The sequence below is a fragment of the Papilio machaon genome, chromosome W, assembly GCF_912999745.1.
Source record: "Papilio machaon chromosome W, ilPapMach1.1, whole genome shotgun sequence".
Classification (NCBI taxonomy): domain Eukaryota; kingdom Metazoa; phylum Arthropoda; class Insecta; order Lepidoptera; family Papilionidae; genus Papilio; species Papilio machaon.
The window spans coordinates 5,887,182-5,903,140 of NC_060015.1; the positions used below are offsets into that span (position 1 = coordinate 5,887,182).

Below are 15,959 nucleotides of genomic sequence, written 5' to 3' on the forward strand. Positions count from 1 at the left end.
TTATAAATAACACGGAAGGACCCGATGCTTGCTTTGGCATTTCGGGCTGAAGACAGTACTTATTCTTCTGGGAACTACTACTATAAAAGTTCTCGGAAATAAGACGTTAGCGTACTGATGGTTGTGTAAAGATTTATTAATAAGTTTTCTTATAAACATTTCATAGTATTTAAATATAACAAAATAACAGACATCAACACTTATTGATATATAATTCATCCAAATTTATGTATAAATAATATTATCGTACAGATTTGTTAAATTCTCTAACAACATAACATGTACATTCGTAAGTTGTAAATGCTACGATACTCGTTAATTGAGATTTAAGTACTGTTACTAGCCAACCTTGAAATAGACCACTAAAGCCCTCCTTTTTAATTATATTTTGAATACATGTTAGAAATTTTGTGCATCGAATTAGATGACGAGAAGTAACGTTGGTGGTGAACCTATCATCTTCTTTATGAGTCTGGAATTAATTTTAAAGGATTATATACAGTTTAGATAAAGTTTAAAGGTTATTAGCAAACGTGAATTACGGTGGCGAATGCATTTTAACTACAGCCTAAGAAAAGGATAACGCGACCCGTAACATACGTGCATAAAAAGATGCGAAGCGAGAAAAATTTACTAGGATGAAAGTGGCAATTGTAAATCAATACTCTTTACCTACCCCTCTAGGCTACGGCTTAAGTGATTGTTTCAAAACTTTGTCTCGCATGTGCTCCAACGATTTTAAGGATACGTTACGTCTCTCATGTTGTTGATTGTGTGAAGGTCTATGAATTCATTACTTGTACCATAAATTAACTATAGAAAGTCTGACTCTTAACTAAATTTGAAAACAGCGAAGGTAAGGTATGGTACCAAAATGTTTGCTTAAGAAAAAAAAATACGTTACTCACTCCAATTTGCAGTCGCCGTTTTACTAAGTCTAGAGGATACGTAGCAGTTTTTGAAATAAATCCCGCCGTGGATCCAGCAATCATGCTTGCGACGACCACATGCGTTGGTTTATATTCAGTACTGAGAGCATCATCGCAATCACGACGATGAGCCATTTTTTTCAATAGTAGTGGTTGCATAAAGCGAAACACCGAGAATGACAAACCAACAGCAGGCCCGTACTGAAAATGAAATTCAAAGATGTTACTTGTCTTAATGTAGTATCAGGGGCTTAAAAGTGAAGCTACGTAATTAAGACCTTTATACTCGTAAATTAAGCGGTCACGCGGGCGGCAAATTCAAAATCTTGAAGTTTATATTAAAAAAAATGTATCAAACCATAAGACATTCTTTTCATTAATGGTCCCACTATTTGTTTGCCCCTTAAGCTTGATAATCTTATTTATATAACAAAATTTATTTGGTGTTATATTGAGATGTTCTTATTTTATTTTAAACAACTACGAAAATCTTACTTGTATAAGAGAAGCTGATAGTCCTTCGTAGAAAGCAAGAATACCCCCCGCTTTGTATACGGCTTTAGCACCATTTAACCTTATATTGTTCTTTGGCAATCATCTGTCTAACTCTGATCACTTCTAGAGGCAAAGCGACGGCGCCTGAACAGCAGCCGGCGATAATCCCACTGAAGAACAACATTGTGGGCCTAAAAAATTGTAAGATAACTATGTATTTTGACAATATAGTCTTATATTCATACTCTTTAAAGTAGATTTCTTTTTAAAAAAACCTGTTAAGAATTATCAATTAAGATACAAGATAAAATGAAATCCTCGTCTTGAATGAAGATTTCGGAATGTTCTCAAAATGAATACCAAAAACTATGAGAAAGCCAAAACGAAATAAAAAGCGCCTGTCAAAATGTTACCCAAAGTATCACAATGTCTTAATGGTGATTCGTCAGTTATATTTTTTTAAAAGTAAATATAAAGAAAATAATATAACAAAAATACTCACATATGTTTTTCATCTATTCCCGAATTAACGACTTGTTTTGAGACTAATTCATATATGAAGAACTGAGTACTCACGGATAGGATAGAATGGACCTAAAATTGTTTTATACAATTGATACAGTGCATCTAAACCTTATGACAGTCCGGAATATCGGATGAGGGTTCATAAAACACAATTTTAAGTATCGGTAGTACGTAAAAGCACAGTTTTCTCCATCTGTAGGAGGACCAACTTGTACAGACGGAATTGCGGAGACGTGCGCTTGCAGCTAAACACGAGCCGTCGTAATTTAACTACATTTACTTTTATACCTAAATTTAACTTTTAATCAGGCATATCGCACATTAAAACTCGAGTTCGATCATGGGATAATCAATTATTATTATTATTATTATATTATTCTTCTGAAATTTTAATATTCTATTCACATTCTGAATATTAAAATTAATATTTAAAATTATTAATTATATTATTCTGACTTAGGTCAATAGAAGAAGACAGAGTGAGAATTAGGAATGCTTTAAGTTCAATATCAAATCTAATAAATATTGAGACTCCCATAAATCAAGTTTACTTTTAGATCCACCAATGTAAATTCTATATTAAGCCGAAGTCACGCAATAAAGTATATGAGTTGTAAAAAAAATTGTCGTTACTAAAATACCTGTCCAATATAATGTCCATGAAAAAAAGCTTTAAAGCCTTCTTCCCTCAAAATTTTCCTGCTCATTTCGAACATGCTAAGGTGTTTTATATGTTTTCTTTTAAGTAGTTGCGTTCTTAATTTTATGATGTCCACAGGTTGTGTAATCAAGCGTGTTATGATGCCAGTGAAACACCCAACAGCAAACTTTTGACTATGAGTGAGGCTGTCATTGCGTTGGTAGCCCACCATTGTAGATTAGACAGCATCATTAAAACCGGTTGCTTTCATTTTTCTCTTAATCATATCAGATAGAACTGAATGATACATTTTAGGCACAGATTTTAACTAAAACTGAAACTTACTATATTTTTGACATTTTATGACTTTAATTTGACAGATAAAGTGATTTTTAGCTTTATGGTGATTTCCATAAATATGAGATGTTTTTGAGTCTCAGTAGGTTTATTTGCCAAAATGATCATGCATAGAAAAATTCATTTGTACACAAAGTGTGTGGTACGAGGGCCACACTGAAAGTTTTTAGAACTAGCTACTTTTTAAGAATATATTAAAAAAACAAGATTAAATTTTGAAAATAGAACTCTTTGCTAATATTATTGAGTACTAATTTAATTCGTTTGTCATTTGTTTTACGATTTGGTGGCAAATTGAAAGTTGTTGGTGTCAGGCCAGTATGAATTTAACGCGAGAAAATTTTCGTACCATGATTTTGTATGACTTTCGGTGTCATTTAAGTCAACAAGAATGTTATGACAGACTTCGATTGGCCTTTCACGATGAAGACCCTTCTCGGGCCACTGTTTATATCTGGTTTAATGAGTTTAAATGTGGTCGCACCAATCTCAACGATGCTCTGCGTCGAGGACAGCCTTCTGCGGCGACTACTAAAGTTAACATCAGTGTTGTGCGATTTATAAAAGAGACTGATCCAAGAGTAACCTATCAACAGATTCGGACAAGCTTAGGCATCGATATGACTCAAGTGTAAAAAATCCTCTACAAACATTTAGCCATTAGGAAGCTTTGTGCCCGGTGGATACCCCATTATTTGACCGAGGCCCAAAAACTCCGTCGTGTTGATTGGTGCCATTAAATGATACAAATATTTAACGGAGGTGACTCAAAAGCTGTGTTCGACATGCTTACGGGTGACGAAAGCTGTATTTATTGCTATGATCCGGAAACCAAGAGACAATCTGCTCAGGGGGTGTTTCCTTCCAAGGAGTTGCCAACTAAATTAAAGAAAGGTCGAAGTGTAGGAAAAAAGATGGTGGCCTCATTCTTCGGAAGGACCGGTCATTATGCGACAATTGTTTTAGAAGATTAAAAGTTACTTACTGCAGAGTTGTATACTAACAAATGTTTGCCACTTGTCTTGGAAAAAGATCGAGAAAAACGACCTTGAAGTAGGATCCTCCTTCATCACGACAACGCCTCTTCGCACACCGCCGGACGAACGATCGACTATTTGGCGTCGTCAGACGTGGAATTGCTGGGTCACCCGCCATTTAGCCCCGACCTCGCACCTTGCTGTATTTATTTATACCCGAAAATAAAAGAAAAACTTCGAGGAAAATTTTTTATGGACGCCAAACAACCAGTGGGTGCGTTCCAGAAGACCATCGAAGAGACCCCTAAGGACGATTGGGCAAATTGGTTTTCTCGGTGGTTCTATCGAATGCAGCGATGTATTAATGTTAATAGTAATATTCTGAAAATATATAATATAAATAACAACTTGCTAGTTTGCTCAGTTTTTGATTTTCTAAGAACTTTCAGTGTGACCCTCGTATGCGTGGTATGTACCCTGTTAGTGACGTTATTGCCTCGTAATTATGTAATCGAACAAATGCTAAGGTTCTTAAAAATATACCTTTATAGCAAAAATGAATTCAAGGTACACGTATATCATTAAAAATTATCGTTACATTTCTAATTCATTTCTAAAGTAATCAACTAACGAAGTAACCAGTGCTGTCATATGCATGTTAAATTTATCCTATTAAGTATGACATCCATAAAATAACTGTGGATGATATAAACAAAAATTAAACAGTTATATAAGTATTATTTTATTCAGTTCTATTTTGGTATGAATACATTGTTAATAAACAACGTAATTTTTTTCGCTTGTACAATGTTTTCATGCTCCAATTTCCTCAACAGTAACACCTCCTTTGGCAACGTTGTGTGGTAGTAAATCATAAAAGGTCAAGAAAAATCTGTAACGGAACCGACATAATAATAATTTAATCGTACTAATAATATAAATGCGAAAGTTGGGATGTATGATTGGACGGATGTTCATTAGAAGGTATCTCCAGAATGGTTCATTGGATCTGACTGAAATTTGGCACAGATTTAGAACATAGTCTGGAAGAACACATAGGCTACTTACTAAGTTTTTTTTAATGCGTTTGCGACCGCTAGTATGCCTGTATATAGTTTTGACAAATTAATATCGTTTGTAACGTACCTTTCGGGTTTGACTTTAAGTTCCTTTTCCAAGTATTTGGACAATTCTCTAACGATCTCTCTATTTTCTTTCGAACCGAGATTACCAATAGATTCTAAAGTAGCAATAGCACTGGGCTCTGACGATTCGCCGCCGAACGACATTTGACAATCTCCTGTTATTACACATATAAATTTCTGTAACAAAAATAAATGCAATATCAAAATCATGCGACAAATTTACTAATACAAAAAAAAATCGTTGGTTATTTAATAACTCATACTTACGTTAACATCTTTCTTTACCGCTTTTGCCAGAACTGGGATTATTTTATCAACAAAATCCCTTGGTATTTTATAACTGGAGATATTTGTTAATATTTTTAAACACGGCATTATTCCGATATCAACGTTCTACACAGCGCAAGTCTGAGAAACAATAATGAAACTTTGTATAAAATATCAACTTGTTTTTATCAACGACTGAGTTGTTTACGTATCAAAATGATTAGACTTGTTATAAATACACTCAATATTTGTATAGAGGGGTTTCAATGTTAAGTAAATAAGATGACATTGAATTATTTTTCTTACAATTAATAGTTTATGTAGTTCACCTTATTGATTGATTGTCCTGAGCCTGAAAAATTAGTTCGCATTGGAAAATACAGTTTCAATCAAAATCGCGCCCTCAAAGTTAGTTTTTCTTCAGAAGAAGTAGCAAAATCAATATTAAGTAAACGAAACAATAATAGCATTGAAAAGATTAAAATATATTCAGATCAAACCAAACAACAAAGGAATGTTATAAAAACACTTAAAGATGAAATAAAAAATAGAACCAAGGAAGGTGAAAAAGACTTGCGTATAAAGTATATTAGAGGTATACCTAAAATTATATCACTTGAAAAAAACACCACTACCACGCCTCCAAGTGCGCCACCATTGCAAACAAAGGGATCTTAACCTCATCACCAGAAAAGATTGTTTATCAAATTTCGAATACCTATACAGATATTATAACTACCAAAAAATCAATTAGATGTTTCTATGCAAATGCCCGTAGTATTGTAAAACCAGGCAAACTGGATGAACTACAATGTATAATTCAGTCCCTTAAATATACTACACAAATTATTATCCTAACTGAAACCTGGATTAAAAATGAGGAAGAGGCTAAGAGGCTAACTTTAACAAACTACAGTCACTATTATAATTTCAGACAAAATAGCAGGGGCGGTGGTGTCTCTATATTTATCCATAACAACCTAGATCACAATTTAATCGAGGAATTCTGTATTGATGATAACCACTACCTCTTGACTCACGTGAAGAAATTTTCAGTAGATATTGGCGTTATTTACAAGCCTGGCAAATCTAATGTAAATAACTTTCTTGAGATTTACTCACAACAATTAAACAAAATTAAGAGAGGAGTAGTATTCGGAGACTTCAACATTGACTTGCTTGGATCAGATAGTACAGTTCGTACTTACAAAGATACAGTTAAAGTCAACGGCTTTAAAATACTAAATAAAATCGATCCTAAATACTGCACACGTGAAACACATTCATCAAAGAGTATACTCGATCACGTAAGCTCTAATCTTAAAGATAATGACTTCCACTTTGCTCTAATTGACTCAACAATGTCTGACCATAAGCAAATCTATCTTGAGATAAAAAAGTACGACCCGGAACCACTTAAAAAGAAAGATTACCTAGTGGTGGATTACAACAAATTATCTAATATAGTGCAAAAGACTAAAAGTCACGAGTTACCTGAGACTTACGAACTTTTTGAAAAATTTCTTATTGAATCAATTGCAGCCTGTAAAACCACAAAAACTAAGATACTTAACCAACCGAGAAAAGATTGGATCAATCGCGATATTATTAAAGATATTAATGAAAGAAACGAACTTTGGCATAAACATAAAATCAATCCAATGGACCAAGACGTTGCGCAACAATTTCGGCGTAAAAAAACATTAGTTACAAAAATAATAAACGAAACAAAGAAAAACTATTACTACAAAAATTTTAAAAATTGTCAAAAGGAACCTCGGAAGATGTGGAATTTAATAAGGGAGCTGTCAAATAATAGAAAAAAAGAAGAACTAAACATTGATAAATTAATCACACCATCTGGGTGTGTTACAGAGCTAGCTGCAATATGTGAATGCTTTAACGAATATTTTTCGACAATTGGTTCAACACTTGCAAACGAAATACAAACTAAATATCACAAAAGCCGAGACTACGGCAAGCAGAATCCAGACAATTTATTGACCAATCTTAGTCTCACATCAGGGGATGAAATAACTAAAATTATTAATAGTCTCGATTCGAATACTAGCTGTGGCATGGACGGTATAAATACTAAAGTTCTAAAATGTATAAATAATTTGATTGCTGTCAGGTTGGCTAATTGCATTAATAATTGTCTGGAAAAAGGCACATTTCCCGATAGCCTTAAAATTGCGAAAGTAACTCCAATTCATAAATCTGGATCTAAATCTGACCCTTGCAATTATCGTCCCATTTCTGTGCTACCAACAATCGCTAAAATTTTTGAAAGAGTTCTATACAGGAGACTAGAAGCATACCTAAATTCAAACAATTACTTTTATCCAGGACAATATGGTTTTAGACCAAAATCCAGCACTCTATCTGCAGCACTCGATATTATCACTAAAATAAAAACTAAATTAGACGAAAAACAAATAACATTAGGAATATTCATTGATTTAAAAAAGGCGTTTGATACAGTTAGCCACGATATATTGTTAAAAAAATTACAGGACGTTGGTGTAGTAGGAAATGCCTTAAAATTTTTTAAATCATATCTAAGTGACCGCAAACAAATAGTTAAAATAGGGAATTGTAAAAGTAATGCAACTAACGTGACTTTTGGTGTTCCTCAAGGTTCTATACTCGGTCCATTGATGTTTTTAATCTATATTAACGATCTACATAAAATAGGACTAAAAGGTGATCTTAGTTTATATGCTGACGATACTAGCCTTTTCTACTACGGCAGATCTATTGAAAATATTATAGCCGATGTCCAACTTGACATGAAAAACATAAACGAATGGTTCAAGCAAAACTTATTAACGGTAAACACGAAAAAAACCAGTTACGTAATATTTGCGGCAAAGAATAAAAAAGTAAACAATAACATCGCTCTCTTACTGGACGGACAACTAATACAAAGAAAGAGTCAGGAAATGTACCTTGGCCTAACATTGGATAATCGTTTGAGTTGGAAACACCATATTAACAAAATAAATTCAAAACTAATCTCACTTTCAGGAGTTCTACGTAATATATCGAAGTGCCTACCCAAAACCGTAAAGTACATAGTCTATAACTCATTGGTAAAGTCACACATTGATTATTTAATTGAGATTTGGGGAACAGCATGCAAAACAAACTTAGATAAATTACAAAGATCACAAAATAAATTAATAAAAACTTTATTTAACTACAATTATCGCACTCCCTCCAATAAACTGTATAAAGATACAAAAATCATGACTGTAAGACAGACATACGAATATTATACATGTATACTCATACGAAAAATTCTCAACAAAACTATTCATACTAAAATAGCATTTACTAAAAAAGATAAGGTGCAGAAAATTAAATTACGAAATGCTAACAAGCTCATATCCCGACCGCCAAGAACAAACTATGGCAGTAAAACAATTGAATACGAAGGAGTCCAAATCTACAATAAATTACCCGATTACATTAAAAACGCCAAGTCCTTACATAGTTTCAAAAATAGACTAAGATACTATCAGCTAAATAAAAATTATCACTAAACAGTAAATAACAATTAAAAAAAAGAAAAAAAAAACAGAGTATATAAAAATAACAAAAATAAATAATTTAGTAAACATAAATATATAAAAATCTATAAAAAAAATTAAGTAAATAAATCATTAAAATAAAAATACTCCCTAAAAAAAATAAATAATAAAAAAAACTATGCTACCTAAATCTAAAGACAAGAAAAAATGTAAAGAAAAAAAAAAATATATATATATATATATATTACATTTGCATAATAAATTAATGTATTCCATGCCACATCTAGTTTTCGTATCTCTGTAAACTCGTTAAACTTCAACTTCAACTTCAACTTGTTTAAGTTTAAACTTACCTACATTGTATAAAAATAAAAATCACTACGCTTGCAATACAAATGTAAAATAATTCTTGTAGCCTTAAGTAAGTGAATTGTAATTTCGATTCTTATTAAGGAAAATAAAGATTTCTTAAACCACCTTCATATGTTCTCTAATAATAGATTATTTTGCGATCGGACGTTTTCTTATTTTTATAGGTCTTTTAACACTGGGGTCATGATAACAGCTTTCTTCTTAATAAGTATTACTTAACTGAATACGTCATGAAAATTCTTTGAAATAACAAAGCTTTATTAGTTTTATAAAAAACATTATGATTTTGATAGATACGTATATCTCGCATAACATCTGACCAAAGTTTCTTCACAATCTGATTAAGAATTTAGGGACGCGCAAAGGCATATGCAAAATTGGACTATTTTTTTTAAATAAAGGTTTATATAATTAAGGTATAAGTGGCGGGATTTGATAAGGGCTTGATAATATTAAGTCTCATTCATCGACCCATGCGCCGTGGGACCGGTCCATAAAAAAATTAAACTAAGCTTTCAAGAGATTCACCTCTATCAATTTCACTATTAATTACACAAATCTATTTCACGATTAACATAATCGATGATTGATTTCTATCGATTGATAAAACTTAATAATAACGTAGCCTATGTGTCCTTCCAGATTATGATCTAGGTCTATGCCAAATTTAAGGCGTTCTGTAAATACCTTGTAACAAACATACATCTATCCATCCATCCAAACTAGTGAGTAGCAAGATTACTTAGTGGTACGATAAATTCAAAGAGCGGTTCTGTTCATTGTTAAAATGACATTGCTTTATTAAATATCACTTTCATTGTCATTGGTACAAATAATTAAATAAAAACAACACGCTTGTGGATAAAAAAAGAGGCAAAGTCCGTAAGTATTTATATATATATATATATATATATATATATATATATATATATATATATATATATATATGTGTATATATATATATATAAATATATATATATATATATATATATAAATATATATATATATATATATATATATATTAGGGTGATTCAAAAAAAAAATTTTAATTTTTTTTTTAACCGATACCCTCTCAAATGTTTTTATTTGATATAAAAAAAATTCTCACCAAACCCGAGCCCTATAGCTCAACTCTAAGGGGTCGCTACTGTTTTTTTATTTTCCCATTTAATTAACATGGGAAAAATCGTTTTTTGTTTTAAATTGAATTTACACATAATTAACGCAATTTTTTATAAAAAAAGATTTTATATTCTTAAAGTAGAGTCTTCGAGCTTTCCAAAACTCTATTACAAAGTACAATTATCTTTACATAAAGACTAATTACAGCTATTTAAAAATCACTAAATTTCGAAATTTGAAAAATGCTTGGAATTATTTATAAATATTATAAATAAATAATATTATAAATAATAATATAATAATATAATAAATAATTATTATAAATTAATTAATGATTGTAATATTAAAATATTAGATGAAATATAATACATAAAAACTAAAATATGTCATTAAAAGTTGTCCCTTTAGGCAATGTTCCGAAGATACTGGCAGCGTTCCCCTTTGAATGGCTAGACTAATTCTTTGTCCGAGGTAGCTGCCAGCTCTTCGGTCTCCTGTGATGTCGACTAACCTTTTTGCTGTTTCTTTAAAAAGCCTTCTAGCGCTAGGACCCCACGGACGGAAATTCATATTCGGAGCCGAGACCCCTGTATTTGTTAGCTTTAGCCTTTTCAGCCGCTTCACAAGCCGCACCAGCTCTGTTGAAGATGGGATGGGGCCAGCGTGTCTGAACAGGTAGCATCCCATACCAGCACCCGACCCATCTTCCATGGAATCAAACTCATACCGTCCGGCCTCTTGCCATCGTCTCTTGCAATACCAGTTGATTCTAGTAGACTTGGTACGTTGACGGTGGCAAGGGACTGGCGTATGATATCGTTAAGTGCTGCATGTCTTGAGAAGCGGCCTGCACTTTTTTGGCATGACTGTCCGTGATGTCTTAGAATGTCGACATCACTGCCACAGGGACATTTTTGAGAAATGCAGACCGGAACCCCGAGCCGTAGACAGGTTGCGATTCGGAAAAAATATATATTCAGAATAATAATTAATAATAATTTAAATAATAATGAACACCTTAGTGTTCCCGCTGCTCGTTTGCCCCCTTTTCTTATAAAAAAAAAAATAATAATAATAATAATTTTATATATATGTATTTATATATTCAGAATCAGAAAAATTCCCTGATTCTGAATATATATAATACATATATAAATCAATATCGCAAAAAATGTAGCTTAAAACAAATAGCCTTTCACCCCTCGACATGTAAGCACACCTGAAGGAAAGTACAATATTTAACCACATAAACATGAAAACATTCTTGCATTACCGCTAGTATCATTACCTTAATGTCAGTAGGTCACAAGTCTATGACACGGTAATAATAATACCGTGAGTGAGAGAGATACAGTTATACCCAATTCCTTTGACGTGACAAAGACAGGGATAACTATCTTCTGTCCCTTTCTGCGTACCAGGCTTTGGGGTTTGTTTGGAACAAAGGTTGTCCCCAACAAGCAACCTAGGTTGTCCCTAACAAAGTTTGACATTCGTGTTATTTTTCGAAAATTGTGAGTACTTAGTGGCTGTAATTGTGCAAAAATATTTTGATATTTCAGTTTTAGTTAGGTAAAGTTTATAAAACATGGTATACTGCTGTATTGTTGGATGTAAAAGCCGTAGTGAGCGAAAAGAGGAAAACATAACCTTTCACTCGTAAGTACTGTAACTACGCACCTATTCAAATGTATTCATACAAAATAAGGAAGAAAATACAAAATAGTTGTTCTTTACAGTCTTTGTTATAACTAATATGTTAAAATACGTGTAAAATCAGCTAAAATAAAATCGTATTTTTCGAACATTATGCGCCCAAACGCAGATGTCATTTGTGTCAAATAATATACTGTGGATCTGGGAAACAAGCGGCCATATTAAACTTTTTTTCAAATTGGTTGGTTATTACCCGTAAAAATAATACCACCATCTTGTTGTAAAAATTACCCTGAATTTAGGGGAAATAAAGTATAGTATTTGTAATGTATATAAATGAAACAATCCACATTTTTTATACTATTTTCAACAGATTTCAAAATGAGTAGTTTTTAATTCTGGTATATGCTGTGTTTTTTATTGATAATTATCCCGTTGATTTTAAAGATTATATTTTTTAATTTGTCCCATGTAAATTTTATCGAAATCGGTTACTTAATTTCTTAGAAAGTACAATCAAAATAGTTAAATATTAAGTAGTTTTACATATAGTGTTCACTGTAATGATATACAGAATAATTTAAAATTATATGACTTTAATATTGGTATGTTTTTTGTAGCTTTTTAAGAAGACTTAGGGCTTCGTGCATATCGAAGAAAAACAGGACATCGTTTGAATGCTGGTCTAATGGACCTAAGACTGAAGAGATGCCGCGCTTTGTTGAAGCGGTACGCGGGAAAAAAATATCGGGAAATTCTTTTTTTGGAGTCACTCAAGACATCCTAGATTAAGGCAGCCGCCGATATTGACATGGACCTCGTTCGTGCTGCGATAGACAACTGGCCGCGCAGATTGAAGGCCTGTATTCAAAATCACGGAGGTCATTTTGAATAAACTTTAGTGTCATAAGAATCTATGTTTTGTTAAGTTCATTTTGGTATATAAATGGTCACATAATGAATAAACTTGTTTCAATTATTTTATATTAAACATGTGACAGAATTTATGACCTGACTAAGTATTACTAAAAAATCTGTTTACCTAATCTTAGTCACATAAACAAAAATTACGCATTGTTTTTTATATTTATTACATTTATTAATTACAATATAATTGGGAATATATAAATTGGTATATATTAAACTAGCTTTTACCCGCGACTCCGTCCGCGCGGAATAAAAAATAGAAAACGGGGTAAAAATTATCCTATGTCCGTTTCCTGGTTCTAAGCTACCTGCCCACCAATTTTCAGTCAAATCGATTCAGTCGTTCTTGAGTTATAAATGGTGTAACTAACACAACTTTCTTTTATATATATAGATTATATCGTAATTATTCATTTTCGGGACAAAACAAATAACTGGTAACCCCAATCCTTTTACTTATATATAGGTATAGTCTATAGTACTCTCTATCTGTCCCTTACGGGTGAACGCGCGTGTCATATCTATATAATTCTTCATCTGAGGTAGGTCAAAAAGGTACAAAAGAACTCGTGTTTATAAATTTTGTACGTGCTGCCATCTACGTAAGATAATAATAATTACAATGATGTCAAGAAAAAAGTTGCGTTATTTTTTGTCCAATACGTTAAGAGATGGCGCTACAGAAAATGTAAACTTCCTCAAACTATCAATAATTTCTCGCTGAGAGTTCAAAGTGTCCACTTTATACTATTGCATATTTTACATGTACTAAGTAGCAAACTACTGTTACGTTTGGCCGTTTTGGAATGTATATATTTTAATTTTATTGCAGTTGAAATAAAAGAGCTTTATTCGTTCAATTTATATAGAAATAAAAAATTGTGAAATATGCGTTCATCATACACAAAATAATTTTTATATGTAAGCATATAATATGTTTAGACGTATACCAAAGAATATAATACTCTCTATAGAGACCATCATACCATCATTAACGACGTATACCATCATTTAAGCGTATGAAAGTAATTAAGCTTTCTTATAAACTTATTCTTACAAATATTGTGTTGCCAGTAGCCCCATGAACCATTCAAAAATACCCGGTAGTGTGGTAGCACCCTACAAAAAATAACATAATATTGGACCTCTGATTTAGAACCCTTTAATAGAAATTTCGAATAACTTTAGACCGACAAGGCTATTTTAACAGGCGGGGATAAGTAAAACTAAATTATGACAGCACGCTAGCGCCTCCTGTCATCGTCAAAAAGTGTTAGTAGCCAGTAGCTATCACATATTTTTTGCCTTTATGTAATTTTCTATGTCTAATTAAGTTTTATGTATATTCTAACAGAACCAATCGCGATAGCAGCGCCTCTCTCACCGGTGCAGACATTCTTGTTTGACTAAAATTAAATTTCCTTCCTGAACACGACTATAGTTTACTATACACAAACAAAGGCATGGTTTATATTTTTAATTCACCATATTTATTCACCTTAAAATATCAAGGATTCTTTTGTTAGACGATTATAGGAGAAAGAAAAATATTGCGGCAACCATGACGTGAAGATAAAGCCACGGTCGGTAAAACAGTACACGGCTACGCTTGGTGGGGGATTGTTGCCTGTTTTAGCTAGAAATGAAGTGTCAAAAACAATAAAATCTCAATTTTGTCATAGTTTTAAAGATTTAATTATTTTTTTTGAAAATAGGACTCAGAAACGGCGAAGAATTATGAAACTGTTTTAAGAGTGTTTATAAAAAAGTGTGTTATTCGTCAATGTGATTGTTTATTTTCATCAAACAGGTAAGTTCGTTTTAGATTTATTTAAATTTAAATATATCCGCATACAAAAATAACTTTAATTATTGGAAATTTAAATAGATATGTTACACAAATTTATGATTCATTTATTTATTTCAATATAGCCGATTAATATGCAAAATATACAAACATTTAAAATTACTCTAAATTAATCTGCAATATTAATTATTATTAACATAAAAAATGCCGTTCTGGGTTTCTGCTGCAGGAGGTATACTATTTTTTAGAATATATTATGTTATTATTATTCTATAAAATGTATTATATACAGAATAAGGAAATAAATGAATAACTATGAAAAAAAAAATATTCGATAGCCTATTAATATATGTGCGAGACCTAAATATTATTTTTTATCGTAAAAAGATAAATTTAATTAATTTTCTGTATTGTCCTTTCGAGAGAAATATTAATACTCATTTGCACATTGTGTAAGTCGTTGCTGAAAATTGAATAGGTTTCATTGTTTCCTCGGTAAATTAGTTACTTGCGAAAAGTTGCGAGTGGTGGAAAATACTTCGTTCGATAGTGACGCTTTCCATTTCTAAGTTTATTGCATTTTGTACTAGGAATCGAATTTCATTATCTAATATATAAAATTCTCGTGTCACAGTTTTCGTCACCGTACTCCTCCGAAACGGCTTGACCGATTCTCATGAAATTTTGTGAGCATATTCAGTAGGTCTGAGAATCGGACAACATCTATTTTTCATTTTTTTTTACTGCGAGCGGACGGAGTCGCGGGCGACAGCTAGTGTGTATATATAAATATCTATACTTACGTATTTTATGAATCTTTTAGACTTTAAGTGTAAATTTTATTTAGCATTAGTCAGGTATTTGTTTAGTTACTCTGCATTAATATAATAAATATAATATTATGTTCAAAATAGCATTTAGAAAAAGAGTAATTCGCATTTAATATGTGACTTAAAATTGAAATATTTTAGGAACATCGAGAAAAATTAGATTTTCAACGTTTTATTGAATCGTTTAATTCTACTTATATCAATTAGTTTAGTTTTCACGACGCGACGCGACGCACAAAAAATCAATTCTTCTTTTATAATAGATGGCAATCGTTGGATTGTTTTAAGATAACTGTAATCACGACTGTATTTATTAATATAGAAAACATTAACACGCACATATACAAATGATTGTGTTAGTTATATCATAACGA

At 31.9% G+C, this 15,959-nt stretch overlaps 2 protein-coding genes across 2 annotated transcripts; both read right to left on the reverse strand.

Moving 5' to 3' along the window:
- Window positions 1-241: 241 nt before the first annotated feature.
- Window positions 242-2,917, reverse strand: LOC106716984 (mitochondrial thiamine pyrophosphate carrier). The gene is given in 6 exon segments (XM_045685542.1): window positions 242-472; window positions 909-1,130; window positions 1,425-1,503; window positions 1,505-1,615; window positions 1,927-2,018; window positions 2,591-2,917. Coding segments are annotated over 6 exon segments (966 nt in total). The 5' UTR covers window positions 2,822-2,917.
- A 1,752-nt stretch (window positions 2,918-4,669) lies between these two features.
- On the reverse strand, window positions 4,670-5,475 carry LOC106717204 (macrophage migration inhibitory factor). The gene is made up of 3 exons (XM_014510939.2): window positions 5,336-5,475; window positions 5,070-5,245; window positions 4,670-4,815 (listed from the first exon to the last, which is right to left on the reverse strand). The coding sequence occupies exons 1-3, from the start codon at window positions 5,441-5,443 to the stop codon at window positions 4,737-4,739; spliced, it is 363 nt and encodes a 120-aa protein (XP_014366425.2). The 5' UTR covers window positions 5,444-5,475; the 3' UTR covers window positions 4,670-4,736.
- Window positions 5,476-15,959: the final 10,484 nt, after the last annotated feature.

Coding starts and splice junctions, on each gene's coding strand:
- LOC106717204 (XM_014510939.2), bottom strand. CDS start 5,443: ATGCCGTGTTTAAAAATATTAACAAATATCTCCAGTTATAAAATACCA. Junction 5,246..5,335: donor CGGTAAAGAAAGATGTTAAC/GTAAGTATGAGT, acceptor TTTTTGTTACAG/AAATTTATATGTGTAATAAC. Junction 4,816..5,069: donor CTTAAAGTCAAACCCGAAAG/GTACGTTACAAA, acceptor GTTCCGTTACAG/ATTTTTCTTGACCTTTTATG.